This window comes from Haemorhous mexicanus, chromosome 5 (genome assembly GCF_027477595.1).
Source record: "Haemorhous mexicanus isolate bHaeMex1 chromosome 5, bHaeMex1.pri, whole genome shotgun sequence".
Classification (NCBI taxonomy): domain Eukaryota; kingdom Metazoa; phylum Chordata; class Aves; order Passeriformes; family Fringillidae; genus Haemorhous; species Haemorhous mexicanus.
The window spans coordinates 42,372,892-42,394,487 of NC_082345.1; the positions used below are offsets into that span (position 1 = coordinate 42,372,892).

The 21,596-nt window shown below is 38.5% G+C and overlaps 2 protein-coding genes across 4 annotated transcripts in view; one reads left to right on the forward strand and one right to left on the reverse strand.

The window, feature by feature from the left end:
• The window catches only part of GRIP1 (glutamate receptor interacting protein 1), a 307,820-nt gene extending 305,087 nt beyond the window's left edge, over nucleotides 1–2,733 (forward strand). For all 3 annotated transcript variants that reach the window (XM_059846957.1, XM_059846958.1, XM_059846959.1), the window contains one exon: nucleotides 895–2,733. In XM_059846957.1, coding sequence (XP_059702940.1) covers nucleotides 895–1,131 — 237 coding nt within the window. In that variant the 3' untranslated portion in view covers nucleotides 1,132–2,733. The remainder of the gene's footprint in view (nucleotides 1–894) is intronic.
• HELB (DNA helicase B) lies at nucleotides 2,536–18,159 on the reverse strand. Its single transcript, XM_059846961.1, has 13 exons — nucleotides 17,947–18,159; nucleotides 16,354–16,728; nucleotides 13,893–14,101; nucleotides 11,737–12,600; nucleotides 10,460–10,631; nucleotides 9,558–9,699; nucleotides 8,481–8,611; nucleotides 7,363–7,447; nucleotides 6,409–6,468; nucleotides 5,632–5,836; nucleotides 4,863–4,997; nucleotides 4,207–4,644; nucleotides 2,536–3,716 (listed from the first exon to the last, which is right to left on the reverse strand). Exons 1-13 carry the CDS (start codon nucleotides 18,131–18,133, stop codon nucleotides 3,627–3,629), a joined length of 3,093 nt encoding a protein of 1,030 aa, XP_059702944.1. The 5' UTR covers nucleotides 18,134–18,159; the 3' UTR covers nucleotides 2,536–3,626.
• Between the last annotated feature and the right edge of the window lie 3,437 nt (nucleotides 18,160–21,596).

Here is a 21,596-nt window from a genome sequence, read left to right on the forward strand (position 1 = left end):
TTATTATATTTTAAATAATGAGCACCACTGTTTGTTTGTATTTCTGCTGGGAAGGGATGTGTGTAGGGGGACCAGGAAGGACCAATGACCATAACTGCTCTGCACCACAGGCTGTGCTGTGTAGATTTCTCAGATTTCTTTTCTTGGCAAGAAAAGGCAGCACTTCGTGGAGCTTTGAACATCTATGCAGTGGCACTAAAGCTGGATTTTTCTGTGCAGTCACGTTTATAGCAACAAATTCTTTCAGAATGATAGGTATTTTAGAGCTCCAAAGGAGACATACATATACTCACTAGGAAGCTGCAATTTCCCACAGCATTCCCAGAGATTTTTCTTTCTTGCTTTTCTTGATACAGACCTGAGAATTATTTCTGTGTTTAATCCAAGTGTTGACTGACATAGTTGGAATAATGTAATACTTACTCAGCACCACACTTATCACAGTGCCAAGTTGGACTATGATAAAAAGCCAAATTATTTCTCAACTAGCCTAATAAAATACATAAATTTATATAAATTAGGTAAAACCAGATAAGACCTGAACTGAATTGAAATTACAGATGTGTTCTACTGCATTTAAATTGGCGAACACCATGAAAGGCAGAAAAACTATGTGCTGTTAAATGTCATTATTGGAGTGAGCATTGTGAAAGCTGGCAACAGCCAGCACCAGAGTAAATATCCCCACTTCTGCTACGTTCTCTTTAAAAGTGAGTAGAAAACTTGATTGATGTCTTCAGACCAGACCTCACAGTTAAGAAGTCTTACATTGGGCAATTCTCTACTTGGAATAGTTAAATCAAGCTCCATAGTCTCAAGGATAAAATTGTTTCTCTTGTGATCTCATTTTTTTTTCCTAAAACGGTAACACAAATCAATCTTGTCATCAATCAGGTAAACCACGTTCGCACCAGAGACTTTGACTGCTGTTTGGTTGTGCCCCTCATCGCAGAATCTGGCAATAAGCTGGAACTGGTCATTAGCAGAAACCCCCTGGCATCTCAGAAAGGAAGCTCAGAACAACACACTTCAGGGAGTGGGGAGTGGAGCGACCCGAACGCTGCCTTCCTTCAGCAGAGCGGACACAGCAGTGTCAGCACGGAGACACGGGACCCTACAAACACCTTATAGCAGAAACCACTGGAGCAGGACATTCGGCAACAAAAGACAATTATGGTGCTAAATCCATTCAAGATTTCTCTGAGACTGAGGCTCAGATGCTGTACAGCACTGAAAAGCACAGGAGGTCAGTTGGTCTGTCTCAAGGCTTCTATTAATCCACGGTTACTTTGGGAATAGTTTCATTCTTCATTAAGTCATTTTCCATTCTAAGCAATCTAGGACTAGTAACAGTAAAAAAAAACACATAAAGGGCCTTTTTTTCCCCCAAATAAGAAACTGGGGAGATGCTTTAAACATGATTTAAATGTTCTTCTCCCTTCAGCATCAGCAGCTGTTTGAGGGAAAAACATGGAGTTAACCTCTGCTAAAAAACAGTAGTGTCCAGGTTACGCTGTTTTTAAAAATCCTTTCATGAGGAAGGTGCTGCTGTCTGATGGACAAGGCAGAGGGGTTTACTGCACTGGGTTTTCCTAGGAAATGGCTACATCTCTGATTTTGGAAACCTTTATTCACCGGCGAGAAGGGCGCGCTCATTAGACAAAGCAGGGTTTAGATGCTACAACAAAATGCTTGCAGGAAGCTGCAGTTTGCATTGAACATTGCTCCCCACTTCAGCAAACTTTGTTAGAACATATGTTATTCCCTATGCAATGAAATATTTAATGGTATGTCTTGAAACCTGTGGGGATTTTTAAGCAGAGACTTTTTTAGTGGGATAAAATCTCTGACGAGGGATTACTGAAAAGAGTGAAACTAAAATCAGTTCAGACAAATTAGAAAGGTTTTTTTAAAGAAAATGACTTTTTTAAAATTATGTCAGTGGAGATTGATACAAAAGCTCTTTAATGATCCATAAACCTGTAAACTTGTACTGTCACACATGAGCTTTTTAAGTCAATCAGTTTCTTGAAGGAAGAAAGGTCCTATTTAATATGCTTTGTTTTCAGCCTTCTTTATGATAAACATTACCCCCCACAACACATTTTTAGAATATAAAATTGTAAATATATTTTACAAACACATCACACAAATTGTCTCCTCTCCCCTCTTCCCCCAAGCAATAAAATACTGCCAGTTGCTTTATATGCTCACCAGCAGCTGCATTGGTTTATTCTGGTATTCAAGTTGTTATTGGTAATTATTGTTATTGGTGAATATAAAGATACTGGATTTGTACATTTGTAGAGTCTCCATATCTAAGCAATGACCTTACAGAGTTGTTTCTGCTCAATTTAAACTGTTTAATGTATCCCTGTTGCTGTTTCCAATGCATAAACAAGCTCACCTGCCCTGCACACACACAAGTAACTCTGATTTCTATTTCAGCACTGCCAGAGAAGGTCAGAATGACATTATAGGCTGAATCATGTTAAAAAAAAAAAAAAAAAAAAAAACAAAACAAAAACTCCCAGGTTCATGAGTCACTTAAATATGTATTTTTATTTGTAACAAATAAGTATTAAACTGTAAAGTATTTTTGTACAAATTTAATACTTTAATAGCATGATATTTATCGTCTATGTTATGTTTTTTGAAATTCAAACTGTTGCAAATATTTGTATGGAAAAACTGTATAAATTGAAATAAACAGTGATTTGAAGACATTAAAAATGAGGTAGAGTTTTTCTACTTCATATTTTTCCCAGTTTTTTTCCCAGAGTTTTAGAAAAAAATACCATTTTTATATTTGTGGTATACTTTTTCCTACCATATGTGATAAGAAAAAATTGTTGAAAGTAAGCAGGTTGTCCACATTTTATTACAATGTGTCTGATGTTTGACTTAACATTCAATTATTAATCTCAAAACTGCAATGCAGCAAGTCCCACAGTACACATGAGAAAGCTGAAAGTGGAATGTTATTTGAACTCTGATTTGGAGTTTTGCTTTTCTTAGCAAGGTCATCATTAGCACAGAACTATTAGCTAAAGCAGCAATGGCAAGTTCTACATCATAGAAAAAGTTTTCTATGTCCCTGATTGCAACTTTCTTGTTATGTCTGTAACAAGATTAAAACAAATAATCCATCAAGGCTTCATGGCCACAAATCTGCCACATCAGAAGAACCAAGACCCCTCTGTAAACTGGTTTTTTTTTTTTTTTTCCTCAAGGAATCTATAGTTTTGGCACATCAGTAAGAGCATCTCATCAATATTGTAGCATTTGGAGATGGATAAATCTTGGTATGGACAACCAGGAGTCTTTAAACCAAAATACATCCTTGTGTATTTTTTAAGGGAACATCTGGAACCTCAAAGACCTGTAAGTTCATTCTTCAGCAAAACGAAAGAATTACATGATTTTTGGTGGCCAGTACACCAGTGAATCTACTAAAAATGGATCACTGAAAATTTGAAAGGCTCAGCATAAAACAAGCTGTTCTTCACAGAACACTGAAAACCAAGAAATCTTTTGAAAGGCACCTGCATATTCAGCGTCTCCATCCCAAAAATCTTCAACAGGTTCAGTAAAGGTTCATACCAAGACCACTTAATAATTGTCTGTTAGTTTTTGAAAAGCTTCCTAGGAATTTGCTGTCCCAATGTTAGATTCTTAAGTCTGGAAGATCCAAGTGGGGATTCTTCTACTGTTGTCTGTCAAAACAAAACAAAAATGTTACCCCAGTTTGAAACAAACCTAAAATACATTAGCTTCTTCAAAACAGGCTCTTTCTCCATGAGCTCAGAAATTAGATGTAATGAAAAAAAAAAAGGATCTGTTAACAGGTTTGACTTTATAAAAATCAATTTGAACTATTAAATTTTATATACATCTCTCACAGCATGTCATCTATAAACTGACATTTGTGCACAAACCATAAGCTGACACAGGCTAAGCTGGCCAACAGATCACTCTGAGAGTAAGAATATATACAAACTTACTACTATTGACCTTTTTTTTCTGTATTAGCCATATATTACTCTGCAAAGACATCTGCCAAATTTGACTGCTTCACCAATTACTGGTCAAGTTGAAAATTATTAAATAAGTGTTAATAAAACAATCTTAACAGTGCCCTGGTGACTTCTGGTGAAAGAGTGTGCAAAAGTTTGTTTTGAAGTTTCTCAGTAAGGAGATACTTACAGGGGGTCTTTCTGTAGCATCCTCAGATGCAGGGATTTGTCTTTTACATGGACTTAGCTGCACACTGCCCATCTTCTCTCTACTGAGAACTGATGACCCTTCCTGTATCATGAGGTCACTTTGAAGTTCAGGTGGGTCAGGAGCACCTTGAGTAGCAGGAACAGACTGAGTCTCGAGCTCTTGACTTTGCCAGCACTTCACCAGGGGAGAGAGCATTTGTTTGGGATAACTGTTTGTTTCTGTAATTGCCTCTCTCAAGAATTTCTGCAAACGCGTTTTTCTGGTGATCTCCTTGCTCTTCACTGCTCTCCTGAGGTGCGGCTCCTCAGCCACGATGTAGACCCGGCAGCGCCCCCTGGTCACAGCCGTGTACACGTGCTGCCAGTGCTGCCGGCCCGCATTGCCAACCACGTACACCACGGTCCTCTCCTCCGAGCCCTGAAACGTGGGAGACGTGGGAGAACTCTGATTCAAAGGCCGATATCCAGGAAATAGTTAAAAAAATTACAAGAGTGAGGAAGTTGGAGGCAACTGGGGACACTCTCGAGAATATTTTCTATCCTGCATTCAAGGAATTCTAGTTCCAAGAAAAGTTTCTGATTCTTTAATGAGAGAATGGAGTGCATTAGCTCAGCTCACAGCTGCTGTGGTTTTACCTGGAATGTGTGAATGGTTCTGGCCCAGGCATGCTTTATGTGACACAGCTTCCTCAGTGCCTTGTAGTTCACGGTGAACGTGGAGCCGTCAGTGCTGCTGATGGTCAGCAAGCGCTGCTTGTCAATTTCTGCATCCTAAAGGAATAGCACAACACTCAGCAGTGAGCCTGGATCAGCAGCTGGAGCAAGGTCTGTACTTCCCCATTCTGGCTTGCCCTGAAATTACAGCTGCAAGGTCAACCAGCTCAAAGTTTCAGAAGACACTAAACCAAATAAATTACTGTCTTTCCCTTGACCACCTTGAACGAAAAGTTTTCACTGTTCATGGCCTACCCTAACTACTGATACTTTCACTGCTCATCTCACTGAACCCAGCAAAAAAACCCCAGGTTTTTGTTGCTGTTGCTTTTAGGCCAGCTTGGTTTTCTGCCAGGGAAAACTTCAGCTGTAACATTACTCTTACTTCAGACCATTTAGGCAAGGTTACACATTATCTATTTCAATTATAATACATATGAGTATTTACAGACTGTATCTACACTGAACACAATCACACCAACTGAAACACATTGCACAAAAAAGCCCAGAATTGAAGTTTTTTACATTTTCTTGCCTCTTCCATGCCTTTTACACAACTGTTTAGCAGAACTAAGTATGTATTATGGGCCAGATTTTAAAAGTGTGAATTGTTTTGTTCTGGGGATTCAGCAAGCACTGAATCATTTCCCACCAGGTTTTCTTTGTTCAAGTTCTTGCTGCCAGGACTTACCTCTGCTATGAAAAATATATCTCCATTGCAGAGTCGTTTGCCCTCCTCATTAGACTCTGCAGTGAGTGTGGTTTCTCCACTTCTGCAATCCTGGCCATTAGAACCCTCTGTGACACCAGAGGATGCCAAGAGATCCTTCAGATAAACATTGCGTGTGCTGGCAATCTTGTCCCCAGTTTGAAATAGAAGTCTGTTCTTATGGTCTCTACGTCAGAGAAAGAGAAAGGGGAAAATGTATTTACAAAGTGTGCATTTACCATCTCTCAGTATTTTTTCTCTTTCCACTCTCTATACTTGACCCAGATCAAAAACTTTAATAATATTCAAAACAGGCTAACACATTTATGTCTTGAACTTTTGTAAAACTAATTGATAAAAAACCAATAATATAAACCAGTAATATAGAGTAGCACAAAAATATTTAAGAATCTATTTAGAAATTATATGGTCGCAAAAAAAAAAAAACAAACAAAAAAAACAAACAAACCCAAACCTTGAGGGTTTATCTTGCTTTTATATGAATTTTGAATATTCAACAGTAACTTAAAATCTCAGAATTCACATAATGAATTTAAATGAAAAGCTGTTTACCACTATTCAAAATGAGATTAAAGAACCCATCAAATAAAGTTTATTATATGAATGATTTATAACATAATCAGATCTAGATGGAACACTGGAAGTTTTACAATCTTATTTTACGGTGTTGGCCTGACTATAACACTTTTAAAAACAAAATTAAATTGGTGACAGGAAAAATGCAAAACACTGGCTTACCTGGTTACATGATTTGAATAGTGTTGGCAACAAAGTTCATTTATTAGGTCACAATCTTGCCTAAATCATACAAGACAAGAACATGAACAAAGTCATTATATACAAAACATACAATTACAAGCAGTGTCACATAAGCATTAATTTATAAATAATGGAAAAGGCCCTTTTTCTCTCTGATGATCTTCTACCACCTATTACGAACAATGACTTATTCAGAGTTTAGAAGACAAAGCAGTAAAGGAACAGTTTTGTCTAAATACCACAGAAATCTTTGCACTGTACACCTAGATTAGCTAGATCTGGTTTTAAGATAAAGAAGAAAACTAAAGAGAAACTAACACATGGACAGATTATTTTCTGCCTGTGGACATATTAAAAACAGCAACAAGATTTATTTGCTTTTTAAAGACCTGGAATTTTAACTTTTAAAGGCAGCTTAAGTAGCTATAAATATATTCTACAAGAACCATACACAAAAATTACTAATAACAGTATTGTACCTGAATGCAGACTGGAGAAAAAAATTGATACCAGAGTTACTCAGCATTCACAAATCACTTATTAGCTCACAGGGAACCTGTAAATAGTGAGTGTTTTTTATTTACTGAGAAAATGTTCTTCACAATTAAAGGTGGAGGAGTTTTTTCTTAAGCACCCTTTTGTGCAGAACTCAAGGTTATGGACGATTGGTACTAGTGCACATTATCTCTTTTATCCCTTCAGTGTTTCTGCAAAGCCATGCATACTATTCATACTCCTGTGATTACTGACTTCCAGTCTTTTTTCAAAGTGTGCTGGAGCCCTACATCCCACCCTTCCTAAGTGATGAGTATTCCAAGTATCTAGTGGTTTTATGCTATTGCCACTAGTCTCTCCAACTCAACACACGCAGCTATTTTTAGACTGTGGCTGCTAGCAAGGATTTTTTCAATGTCTGCCTGCACACTCCATTACCTTCTGAAAGCAATGAATTGTGATTGTTTGGCATCCTCCAATCCTGGCCCTTTTTTCAGTAAAATCTTTATTGCAGTTTGTAAATCTGTTTTAAAAGACGTAAAAGGTAAGACATAAAAATATTCAGAATTTTAAAAAGAAAAATATAATTCAATATGAAATTGCCTTTGCTTATTTTTCGCTTAAATAACCTCTCAACTTGTTTAAAACAAAACAAAAAAGAAACAACCCCCCCCCAAAATGTCCCACACAAAATGACAAACCCTCAAAAAAACCAGAAATACACCATAAAACATCCAAGAAAACATCATGCAGTTAAATCAAATCTGAGAAACAAGAGTGATATGGAAAGAACCAAATTCTTATTTCTGTGTTAACATCTGCATGGAGCATATTTCATGCAAAATAAGGTTTTGATATAGCACACTGAAGAGGTAAAGACTAAATATTTTCAAGCCACAGACCTATACACTTGGATTTCACAGCAGAAAGCTACTTTCAGTATTCTGCCTGCTGAGTATTTTGCTAGAGTAAGATAAGGTGATAATGTTTGTACTGGGCTTTTTTCTGCATTCCCCTTGAAGCGTTTTGATGCATATAAAAGAGAGGCCACTCAATCCACTTCTACCCAATAAATGTCAAAAACCCCCAGTAAACAATGGCTCTAGCCCTGACCCCAAAACATTTTAAAAGAATTACTGGAATCCCTTCTTAGAATTTTCCTAATTCAATTCTACAGCTGGGAGTACATTCCTGTCCAGCACACCATACTGTTACAGTCCCTTTTTACTCAAATGATTCACCTCTGAATCAATTGTAAAAATCTTTTAAGGTTTGACAGCTCCAGCTACAATATAAAAAGATAACCACATTTGATTACAGTGGAGGAAGCTGTGCCCATTTCAAAGTCTAACTGGTGAGCTGGAGCACTACAGCCCATTCTTTTCACTTACAGGTCTTGCTGTGTGCACTTACTTAAAAGGCAAAAGACAAACTATGACTCTAGCATTTAAATTTATACCACCAACAAAGCCAGACTAAAATTTTCCCAAGATTTTTGTTCCATACAATAGTCTATGCTTTACCAAAGGGAAAATCAAGATCAGAAACTGACATACTCTCACAATTCCCGCCAGCAGGCAAAGCAATAAAAATAAATTTCTTCTCTGGGATTGGCATTGTCATTTCCTCATTCCAAGCAGAAACTTTCAGCACCTCATCAAATTCAGGAAGCTGCCGGTGAGAGATTCTGGGACAGAGCATTGAAGGGAAACCAAAAAGTTATTTTCAGTTACAGAATTCCAGCATACCATCATCTGCATCAGCGTGAAGTTCACCACTGAGAAATTTTTTGTCATCTACACTACATTCCCTGAAAACTCTTTCCTCAGAGCATAATTTGATTTCACATTGAAAAAATTGGTCGTTTATTCTCTAAACCCTCCATCAGTGCAGCAGATACTTAGTATTACTCATACAGTTCTTCCCATGGGAGCAAAATGGAGTGAAACAGAAGTGTTATCAAAAAATAAGTAAGAATGTCTGTAAAACACTTAGTAGTTTTGGACATCTTGCAAATGTTCAGAATATTCTCAAATAATATCAAAACCTAGATTTTCTTCTTAAGAGGTTTAAAAAAGAAATCAAGCACTGATAGGATAATTTCCAAAGCCAAAGTAATGTAAATGCTGAAAACATTTAGACTCTTTAGGTATTGATAGAGAAAAAAATACAAAGAACCTGTGATGTAATGGCCCTTGACATCTAAACCCTCCATGCAATTCAGTCTGTTTCAGTTGCTGTCACACTTACCAGCAATGTCTTTAAAACTTCATTTTTAGAGGAGCAATTGTAAGCCATTTTAGAAGGCATAAAGTTAGTTGTGCATTTACAATTCATTTGAAAACAATAGAGTATCTGATAGCATAATAGTGAAATACATCCCATAAAATTCAAGAGCATTCCAGCACACACGAGTTTTTTTTGTCCAATTTTTAAGTCTGAAAAAATCTGTAGGGTTTTGTTGCTGTTGTTTCGGGGGTTTGTTTGTTTTTAAAAATAATGTTATGGATTTGGACTAAAAAAAACTAACAGAAGCAATACTACAGAGTCAAATCTGGATGCAGTGCTATTTGCAGGTGAAAGGCCAGGCAAGAATTACAAGAATTCTTCACACACACATCAGGATATCCTACCTTGACGCATTGTCTACAATTAGTTGCGATTCAGCTCTGTGGTTAGTTCGCAGTTCCACAGAAAAGCCTCTTGATTTTAGACCCTCAAAGATATCAGCTAACATGTTTCCTGGGTCTATGCTTGGTAGCTGTCTAGTATCACCTAAACAGAATGCATGTTAGTCTTTGTGAGAAGCAGTAACATATCATCCGTTGAAAACTGTCTTAAAAAAAACAAACACTGGAATGAATAAATACTCAAGCCTCTACATAGTAACATCCATCCTTAATACAATTCACATGAAATCAAACTTTCAAGAATCTAAGAAACTTTGGGAATAAGGTTGTAGTGTAGTTTTCTTATACTCCTCATCCAGTAATGCTTTACTAGCAAGTGCAAATCCTTCTGCCTGATCTGCACTGACAGTGATCACTTCTTACTCAAACACACTTTGAAAGCTACATATTTAAAAACAAATGCCATAAATGGCGTGTCAAAAAGGAAACATCTAAGACAGCATAAAAAATTGACTTTACATTTCTTTGCTTTCCTTTTTAAATTAAAACAAGATGATCCAGGAACTAAGAATGGCATGGAAACACCCTTCTAACATACAATTCATATGCTAACAACAGCTCCTTCACATTTAAGGAAAACAGAAAAGTTTTTCCATTTGCAAGATGTAATAACCTATCACATGGAAGTAAGAATAAGACAAAACACTGCTAAATAGGTAATGATATACTGATACTTTCATGACATTTGGAAAATTGTCTACCTCATGTGACCTTAAGAAATAGCAAAAGTATCCAAGTACAGAACAATGTAACATTTTAAGAGACTCAGTGGGAGCTCTGAAACTTACACTGTATATTGGGCATTATTAAATTTTGTACAATGCTAAATTTGCTGTTTCACTTACCTAGAATAATAAGTTTAGCAAGCTGAGCCTGCTCACACAAGAGTTTCAAAACTAAGCTAAGAATGCGTACAGACACCAAACTTCCTTCATCCACAACGAGAACCGTAACTGCAGAAAACTTCCACGGCTGTTTTCGGTCACTCCGCCTCCACGCTTTAAAACTACAGATAATCTAGAAACAAATAAAGCAAGTTCTGACACTAATCAACGCGAAGCTATGTCATAAAAGTAGACAGTGTGGTATCATCTGACATATGTAGAGCTATTACCCAAAATTCTGAACTTACACCTGTAAAGACCCAGAAGACTCAACCATTATGTCTTATTTTCTTCCTCAATGAATGCACTTCTAGCTGAGATCAGCAACACTGACTTACATAAAAGTACAGTCTTTTTTTCCTGCAGGAACTGTTAAAGGTACATAAAAGTACAGTCTTTTTTTCCTGCAGGAACTGTTAAAGGCACAGTTAGGTCAGCCATTAGGTTGCTCAGTAACAGAACACCTCCTAGTACAACTTGCTATCATTAATAATACCCAAAATTGCACGGGGAACAGGCAGCTAACTATCCAGTCCCCAAAGATAAAATAAGCCAACAGTACTTTTTATGTTATTATAACTTCTATTTATATGGGTTTTATAACTTCTATTAATAGGGTTTACCGTAACTCAAACATCTTGTTGGCACCTTTGCTACCTAGAACAAGACAGACTTGGTCTAAATTTATTAACAGAGTTTGCTTCCTACTTTTTTCTAAAACAAATTCCACAATACGTAACATTAATTAAGGAAACACTGTGCAAATGAAATTTCTCTCATTATTCAACTCCAGGCTACTGATCTCTTCATGTATGTGCTGCTATGATTGCTAGGCAACAGCATCCTAGAAAACAGCTCTACCACCTAGAAATCATTTTTGTCTTCATTAAACTAAAATGCAGAACTGAGAAGCTGAAAAAACCAAATGCCCTAGAGAAGCACAAGTTTCAGATGTATATAAATAGTAAAGAAACCAAAGTTAGCAAATAATGTATTTCAAATGACTGATTTATGATTCCCCCAAAACATAATGCTGATTTTCAGATGCTGATAAGCTGTACCCAAGCATTAATTACAATAATAGGCTAGGCATTTCTTAAGGGAAGTCCTATAACGAGCTGCCTTTTTTTTTCCAAAACAAAAATGGAGAGTGACAAAATGTGTTTCAGAACCCAATAAAAGAAAAAGAACCCAAAACAAAACAAAAAGCAAAAAACAAAACCTAAACCAAACCTTACCTGATGCAGTGTATATGCAGGAAGCCGTGTTTTTTCTCTCAAAAGACTTGTTGCCCTCCCTGTAGGTGCAGTGAATAGTACATTCAAATATTTTTTTTCATACATATTCTCTGATTCCCAGTAGTGATCAAATGTATTCCATTCCCCAGATGCATCCAAGTCTCCTTCGAAGACCTTAGAAGCAGCTTCCACTTCTTTCTCCATTTGCTTTAAATGACGAAAAAGGCAGCTAACTATTGTACTCTTCCCACAGCCTCCTTTTCCACTTATGATTGTGACAGGATTAGAACAAATTTTTTTTACAGCAATCACCTGATCTTTGTCTACCTCTGCTTTACTTTGGATACCAGACATAGAGCCAGCCTCCTTTTCAGGAAAGTGGTTTTCACCATTATGATTGTCTGGATTATTTTCCTGTATTTCATGTGCCTGGGTAATATTCATTTTGTTATCTGCAGTTTCTCCTGGTGCCTCAGAAACGCTAAGTATCTTTTTGACATCCACATCCAGTTTCCACGTGTGTTTTGCCAGAAGGTCACCTACATACATTGCAATGTCTTTTTCAGATTTGTAAAGGTGAGGCAGAAACACCAGCTTTTTTTCCCTAATCACTACATTCTGATCTTTCAAAAATTCAAGAGATTGCCAAACGTGCTCGATGGACATGCGTTTGGATACCAAACGAGCTAATTCATCTTGATCTTCGTATGTGTGTCCCATTTGTCTACAGCATGTCTTGAGCTGATCATACAGGATTAATGCATTCTTCTGCAAGTCAGGAATCTTCCAGAGGAGATGTTCACACTGACAGAAGGCAGCCCACGTTGCCTCACAGTAAGGAATGTTCAACTCCTTATACATAATCTTCTCCCCAAAAAGAGTAAAAGCAAACATAGATTTATTTCAGAAGATGCTAGCCTCTTGCTGAACAACATTCCTCCTAGTAAATACAAATTGCAGTTCAGAAAGTGGAAGTTTGAAAAAAAATTACATATTCTTCATAAAGCAAAATACTTAAAAGTAAGCTGGAATGATAATTCCTCTTACTTATCCTTCTGTATGAAACAAAAACTTTAAAAATAATAAACCTGGCAAAGAAACTGGATACTAGGGAGAACCTGTGCTCACCAAATAACACATTTTCACATAAAGGTACACAAACTAGAAAAAGAGCACAGGACAGCCATTAGCCAGAATACTGTACCCAATTCTGAACGTATTCAAGAAATATGCCACCTCTACAGACACTACCACAAAATAGTGAAAGATCAAGATGTGCAAAACAGATTAACTATTGAGAAGAAGAAAAATTAATTGCACTTGCTCATTCATAAGAGAAAAAGCTAAAGAGAGTCTTCAAGCAATAAAAAACTGCAGTGAGAATGCAGGTCCTTGAAGCAAGAGAGCAGCAAGTCCATATTGCATAACAGTCAAACTGTACATCAGGAAAATCTTTTTAAAGGAAATTTTGTGAAACACTAGAATATATTGGCTACCCTGCTGAATCTCTGAAATTAGATGAAGGCAAGTCAGAACCTCCATCAGTAAAGCACTGGAGGCCTAAAGAGGGAAAACCAACCACATTTGTGAACACCTAATGCTCTAATGTGAGGTCCAGGACTGCTAAGGTGAGGTGCAGCAGCAAACCTCATGGCAAGTGCAGCAAAGGAAAACGGGAAGGTAAGCAGCCACTGCAAATTCCACTGCAAAAAACAAACTACTGAACCAGATGATCTCTTACAGAGAAACTTATCAACCTTACTGTGAAAGCATAGACACTGCTCTACCTGTTAGGAACAAAAGTCTTACTTACCGGTATAAAACTGAAGAGAACAGCTGAGGATTTTAAATTAGCTAACTTTTGGCTCAATTACCTCAAGCATTTTATTTTCTGTCTCTTGTAGAAAATACTAAACAAATGGTTGTAACAAAAACCATTTTCAAAAATCTTCTGAGATAAATTAATTCTAGACCAACTGGAAAAACAAAGCCCTTTGCTAAAACTGAGTCCTGTACATCATCCGTTTCCAAATGAGCTATGCTTAGCCCCTACAAAAGCCCATTTAATCAAGTGAACCCAACTAAAACAGTACTGTAGTCTAATGCACCTCAAATGCAGCAAACACCATATTCTTACCATACATAACATTACTTACCCTGCTGAATCCAAGTTTCCATGGCTCATCCTTTAGTATCTCATCCAGTTTTGTTCCCATCTCATCAGCCACCTCCTCATCATCCACATCAGCCTTTCTTTCCCAACATATCTTATCTAACAGACAGCAAAAGTGGCGTGGTAGAAGAACTGGCAAGAACTCCAGTATCCTTGGAAAAGCCAGAGCTCCCAATACCGCCTTTCCTGCAACTGCACGCACCATAAAGACAGGAATTTTTATGTGATGCACAAAGACTGTGGCAAAACAATTTACACTGACTCTGGCTTCATCCTTCTGCCTCCCTTATATCCAAGACATTACAAATTTCTCTCATTTTCTTACTTTTCATAACACTTTTCAAAATTTTTTAGAGTTTGTTTTCCCGGAACTGCCTTAAGAAAAAAACAATGTAAACAGATGACAAAAAACCAGGAACTAAATGCATTCACTTGGAAAATATGTGCCATTCACTTAGTTTAAACTGCATACTCAACAGCATTTTGTAGAAAGTCAGTTCAGACCTCACCATGCCTGCCTCTTACCCAGAAGTAATTTTCATACAGATGTACAGAAGAACATTTCAAATGCAAAATAAGAAAAGAGGCTTCTAAATTTGTAGTATCAGATCAGTAGAGGAATTTACCAAAAAAATGCTCTCCACTGGCTTTCTCAATGACCCCGAAATTAAGCTATCACTTTCCCTGTTTACATCAGTCATGGGCTGAGAGTGAGGAATAATGAAACTGATTTGCTCTCTATTTTGCTTAAAAAGGTAATTTCAGAAGAAAGAAAAACAAATTTAAACAGAAAGAGAGACTTTCAGAATCTTTGGCTCTTGGAAAAAAAAGTAGGCTATTTTTAATTAAGTGCTAAGGAAAATTTAAACCACTAATTTTTCTCAAATACTTTTTCTGATCACTGTCCTACTCTCATAAAGCCAAACCTTTTCCCCTTAAGCAAATACTTAATTTACACGTAAATCATCAATACACACTATTTCCACACAGAAAAATACCATGAAGGCTTGAAGAACAAACTACTCAAGCCTGTAACAATTAATGACAACCAAAAAAATTTACAATGCCAACAGTAGCAACTGGGGTAAGGAAAGGGTCTATATTGCTCAATGATAAACATTAAAGCTTAAAACATAGCAAATTAATTTAGGCTAGATACTACGAAAAAATCACCAACTACAAGAAAGGTGAAGAGAGCAGGCACACTGAGCAATCTTTTCTATCACATTACAAAATGAGAACAAAAAGCCTGAAAGCCTACAGAACACTTTCCTCCCCTTACAAATGGGACTTGAAGTTCAGTCAGCTCAAGCCTAGCAGAGGCTCTGAACTCTGCTGTTACCCACAATTTGACATCCAAAAGTGATGTCACCTCCATCATCTGACCTGACACTCCCAGGAAGCCAGCTACTGGAAAACTCTGCTTGCTTACACCTAACAGCAGATAGACCCAACCTGCCTGTACAGGTTATGGAAACAGACCACCAGAGCTCTAATGCTGAGGCCACACCTCAGACACCCTGACTCGCTCTGTAATTCAGTGTTTTGCTTCAGACCAGCTAAGCATGGTCCCACAGACTGACTGCCCTTTATGGATTGGAATACCTCAGGAATGCAATGTTTGGGTTTCATCCAGCTGGGATACTCAGTCAGTAGTCTCAGAGACTGCATCACAGCAGGGACAAGGGGGATGTCTGCTTCAAAAGCACACTCCTGATCCAATCTCTAACACTCAGGTAGTCACACTCATGTAATCACACCAACATTGCCCACAACAGTATCCTCAGAAGTCTGAGGTGGAGACACTCCAGTGCTTCCACAGTCTGCTCCCAGCCATACCAATCTGCTGACAGGTAGGATCCAAACACACCTAGATAGTCTATGTAGTGCAGCTGGTTAGGACTACACTGAACTCCTTCACTGATCCCTGTAATACAGAGAAGCACCTGTGCTACTTTTGAATGTGTGCAAGCCCTAAAAAGCCATTGCCACAATGCTTAAGTAGAGATGAACCCTTTATTCAATAAACCTTGTTATAGCTGAATAAACTATAGGAAGCACCAGTGTCTTTGCATGGTAGAATCACAGAAGCATAAAATGGTTTGGGTTGGACCTTAAAGATCAACTAGCTCCAAACCCCTGCCACTGGCAGGGACACCTTCCACTAGACCAGGGTGCTCAGAGGCCCATCCAACCCAGCATTAAGCACTTCCAGAGATGGAGTATCCCTAGCACAGACAATTCTACTTAGCCTACAGAATTCAGCAAAGTCCTTCTGTATGCCTAGCTTTAACTGATCAACTGTCCTACTGTCCTGAAATATTTTAAAATAAAAGAATCATTTGAATATACATTTCAAATTAATACACGTTAGTTTGAATGCTGTATATGAGAGAAAACTCCTTAGCTTATAAAACAATTGGAACAGCACAGGATATACCTACATGATTTTGAAACATAATAGAAGATGTCATAATCCTTGGTATCTCTTTTGACTCTTCTTGGCTGTAGCTGTGAAATTTGGAACTGTTTTAGTTTATCTTCAAGGTTGCTAAAACTCAGCACAGACTCCATAGGGAGCCAAGCAAAAAATTCTTCTTTCCAAGCTTCAGGAACATGACACTCCTTAAGAAAGAGTGAAAATATTTGTCGGTTGTTTTCTTCTACATCCGTCTGCAGAAAATACGATGGATATCCTTGCACAAAGTACTTCGACCCCATTTTTTTAGCTTTAACATTAACTTTCCACCAAGGGTCAACTAATGGAAAACGTCCAACCACTTCATACTCCTTTTTGGTGCCACATTCCTGTATAATAACTGAATGATTAAAAAGAAAAACAAATCCAGTGTTAATTGACAGTCATAAAAATTAAAAGTTTGTGTTGATTAAGAGTATTGTTGGTTCAATGGGTTGGGTTTTTTTTGTCTTTTCTGCAAGTTGCAGTAGGAATAGTAGAGCAGGGGTTTCCATAAACTCCTCATGCCTGTCTCTCCACTAATATTTAAAAAAGAAAGTGAAACCAAACTCAGAAACAAGCACTAAAACTTCTTTTCTAAGCACGAGGAATAAATCTTACCTAAGAATTTATTAAGCTAATGAAATACATGTGGTTTAATATTATAGTTTACTGTTTATTCCACCTCAAGTTTACAACTGAAATTGAAACAGTTTTATCACAAAATATTCTACCACAATGCCTACATAATCTTCAGATACATTTGTATACCAAATATTTCCCATAACTGGAACCACTGTAATTATGAGGAATTAATATAATAAATACAATAAATTGTTAACATTTTGTATGATCTGGTTTGCCTCCTCTTTGCCTTAAAAAAAAAAAAAATACAACATTCCCTGATCAACAACTGGGGACCAATTGCTAGACCAGAACAAAGTGGGCACCTATGTTCAGCAGGACCTCTTTCTTCCTCACCAGGACAGATCTTAGGTCTGTAATAACTTACTCATTTCTCACTGGTTATTTAGCTCAGTTTAGCCATTTTAAAAACAACTTGCAGATAAAACACTTTTTAGGCAGAGGCTGCTCCAACTTCACCTACTTTTCAAGCTCTAAGCAGAAGGCTGGAAGTCATTAACACCAAGTATCAACACTCTCATAAAACAAAAAGCGCTTTTTGTGTGTAAACTTAATTTGAATGGGAAGACCTTATGTTTTCCTACTGCTGCAATCTGTGCCCGTAGAAAAGCAGAGATCACGCTTCCCTTCCACTCCCTATTCATCCCCTACTTCGGCTCCCAGTCCCTCCGCTTGTGATCAATCCCGGCAGTGAGGAAGGGCCGAGCCGGGACCTTTCCGAGGCGCACAGCGCCGCGCCCGGGCGGGCGGGCCGGGGCCGGGGCCGGGGCCGCCTCCCCCGCCGCCATTCCCGCGGCGCCGGCCCCCGATCGCCTCCCCGAGCCCTGCGCGGAGCCCCACGGAGGGCACCGCGGCCCTGCCCGCCCGGCCCGGCCTGGCCCTGCCCGGCCCTGCTCGGCCGTGCCCGGCCCGGCCCTCTCCCGCCGCCCCTCACCGGCGCGGCGCGGGGGCAGCGCGGCCAAGAGCTCCTGCCCGCCGGCGTCCAGGAGCGCATCCTCCGCCAACAGCTCCTCGAAGTCCTCGTCGCTCTCCTCATCGTCGTCCGCCGCCTCCCACCGCGGCGACCGCAGGTGCCCCCAGAGCTCCAGGGGCAGGCCTCGCTGCCCGCCGGTCCCCGCCATGCCGCCCCCGCCGCAGATCCGCCCGCCCCCGCGGAGGGGCGGGACAGCGTGCTCGGGTCGGGATAGTCGGGAGCGACGAGTCAATTTATTATTTATTTATTTTTTTAACACTTCAGGACATAATTCTCCGACTTTACATGACCCCTATCACAAAACCATCAGATCATAACATCGCACTTCCAATATATCCGATTGTGTTTCACGCAGGTGCCCCCGGAGTAGTTTAATGTTGTGCATAACTGGCAAACTGTTCTCCGGAAGGCCCTCGCTGAAAACACCTTTCCTTCCCTACACTGTAACCCTGGCAGTTGCTGCTTAGCCTTCCCTTTTGCTCAACACCGGATCCTTGCCTTTTCTCAATCTTTATGACAGTTCATTGATGAAATACCAAGCCTTCTCATGTTCAGTATTGATCTCTTACTGAAGTGTCCCAGAAATCCTGCTGTTCAGTCATGAAAGTGTGTGTCTTTCTACAACCTGTTTTAACCTGTTGATTTTCATGGTTAGTAGTTACAGGTTAATATTTGCCATGTTGTTACACAGCTCTGTTTTTTCAGCAAAATTTTGCAGTTGTATTTTTGCACGCTCACGCCACTAGCAAACATACGTTGTCATCAATGAATTAAGTTTTGTAAGATTTCTTTTTCTAAAAAAAAAAATCATTTTGCTGACTCATGTATTTTGATTTGCCCTGTCTTTTTTTTTTTTTTTTTTTTTTTTTTAAGCTATTTTCTTCCAATTTCTTCTTTGTTTTGCTCTATGCTGTCACAGAGTACACTGGAGATTGCTGTGGATGTCTCACTGTGGCATCAGAGTACTGCAAGCAAATTAAAGGAGACACAAAAGCAGCAGGTGTTGGTGGATTCTTCTGATTGAGATTAAATAACTGGGTGGTTTCACACCCCAAAAGGCCAAAATGCAATACAGAAATGCCCCACTACTACACTAAATAGAATGCAGCCAGTAATTTGCCCAGCTTTTGAGAAGCTGTCAGCAGCACAGACGTACCCTTCAGAACAGTAGCACAGGTTGTTTGAATGTGTGTTTAGAACAAGGGATGTGTAATAAAATAGATCAACATATAACAGTTACTTTCGGTCTAACCTGAAAGAGACACAATTCTTTTCCACATTGTTTCATTACTCCTTCCCATGCATGATCCAGGAGGCCTTCCACCCGCAGGACTACCCTACAAAGAATGTCCCCCTCTTTGTCACCTTCCTCCACACAAAACTGACGGGCCTTCAGCTCTCTCACACAGAAGCATGGGACTCTCCCTCTGTCCTGGCATGGTTCCCTGCCACTTCTCTATCTCTGGGAATACCTACATCACTGTGTCAAAGGAATACCTATAACATGACAGAGATGTGTAAATACTGCTGTTACTGTGTTAAAACCCAGCTGCAAGTCTCATGCACACATAAGAATATTGAAATAGTTGTTTTCAGTTCTTATGTGATAAATATTGGGGTTCTTTCTGCTGCTTAATTCACAGATAATGAAGTAAATGCTTGACATGGCAGGCTGAAAACACATGGCCTATAAAAGGGAGACATGAGAGGGGATGGAAACATTGATGGTAATTTTAAAAATTTAAAGCATTAGCTTACTGAAGTGTTTAATGGCGTTAGGCAGTCATACATTTGACTCTGCTTTAAGATACTTTTTTCTTAGGAAACACCATTTCACATTTAACTATGTATTTGTCTAAGTGAAAGTGGGTATCTGCCTCAGTCTATTCTGAAAATACAAATTTCATACTATATTCAGTAAGGCTGACTGGAATTTCCTAGTCTTTCCACAGTCCATACTATATATGCTGAATTGCTGTATGATGCCTTACATTTCCATTTCTCCTTATCATCCAGTCGAATGCATCCTGATTATGAATGGCTTTATATGTGCCCAGCTTTATTAGGTAAGTCTTGATTTTCAAAAATATGACTATTTCCCGCTCATGTGAAATCAGATTGGTTTTCTAGGGTTAGGTGAGGATTAGATGATTTGTTTTAATATTTGAGACTAAATGTTTTGCTCCTTTCAGGAAAGGAAATGAAATCTTGTGATTACAATGAGGATCAGCTGGTCAAGCTTCAGTCCTTTTCCCTACACTTCGTGTCATCCCATTCGCTTTTATTGTTTTCACTTCATTTCAGAATTTTCTTTTTTTTTTTTTTAACATTTCATTTCTTCAATTTCTTCTCCTGTGTCTTTGTTTACCTTTCTTCCCTGATTTTGGGATTTTAGTGTGAAGAATTTTGGTGACTCTCGGTCCTCTTCACTACACCTCATTTCCCCTCAGGACATTTTGTTGTAGTCACTCCATTTCCAAATTTTCTTTTTTTTTTTTCATTTGCATTTTATTTTATCATATCTCCTTTGCAGAGTATTTGTTACACTTTGTTCTCTGATTTCAAGATTTCATTTCCTTTCCTGTCACAAAGATTTTAAATCATACTTTGAAAAATACTTGGAAATTTTAGATAGCCTTTGGGGACTAGCTTATTCTCCATCATGTCTCACTTCAAATGTCACCCTAAAATCCAAAAATGTACTGTAAACAGCAACATGCTTTGATAGCCCTTTGATTTTACTTTTCAGTGCACCATGATATCACTGTCATGATAATTCATGATTCTTAATGTATAATCTGTTATGCCACTACAGAAGTTAGTGTTACTCTTCTGTCTGTGGAGAAAAAAAAACTGTTTATAAATTTGAACAAAATACTTATGCATTCAGTGAAAAAAAAATTGCAAATCCCTGAAAAGCAAACTCATGATGAACAAGGAGAGATAATTTGCTATCTCTTACTGCTTTGTGTCATGTCCCACAGTCGCAAGTTTTCATTTAATAAGAAGTATGACCATATAAATCTGCCTCTTTTAAATAGGTGTGTGAAATCCTGAAAACAATTTTCAGAACATTCTGACAGGTACCATTTATACACTGAAGGGTTATATTTATGCCAGCCTCCAGATTTGACTAAGGCTTGCTACATTTTTTAGTGTTTTCCTACACCAGACACCCTCTTTCACAGGATGCTTAGGAGTTCATCTTCAAATCTGACTAGGGCTGGGAGTAGGGGAGAATTCCCTAGTCTCAAATTTGCCTGCATATTCACTACTTCCTGATCTGGGATTCAAGACATTCCTGTCTGCCAAAACCAACAGTAAGTCTGAGTTTGCCATCTCTGAGCATCAACTGGAAGTCCTCAGAGGATGAAATTAACTGATGTATCTAGCACAGCAGTAGGCAGGAGGCAGAAGTAGCAGAGGAAGGGTTAAACTCTCATTCCTCTTGAGATGGAAAGGTTTTAGTTTTACTCTGTGGTCTTTCAGGGTGTTGTGGAGCAATCATGTCCACAGAAACACTTTTCAGGAAGTGGAGTTCTGGACAGCAGCAAGGCAGCCTAACTGCCTTTTGAGATGGTACTGAAGTGCTGGAGCCAGACAGCAGTGAG

Bases quoted from the DNA above. Each gene is read 5' to 3' on its own strand.
- HELB (XM_059846961.1), bottom strand. From the start codon at position 18,133: ATGGCGGGGACCGGCGGGCAGCGAGGCCTGCCCCTGGAGCTCTGGGGG. The intron at 12,601-13,892 runs GTAAGTAATGTT...TTTGGGGAGAAG, and splicing joins GGAAACTTGGATTCAGCAGG to ATTATGTATAAGGAGTTGAA. The intron at 9,700-10,459 runs GTAAGTGAAACA...CATTCTGTTTAG, and splicing joins TGCTAAACTTATTATTCTAG to GTGATACTAGACAGCTACCA.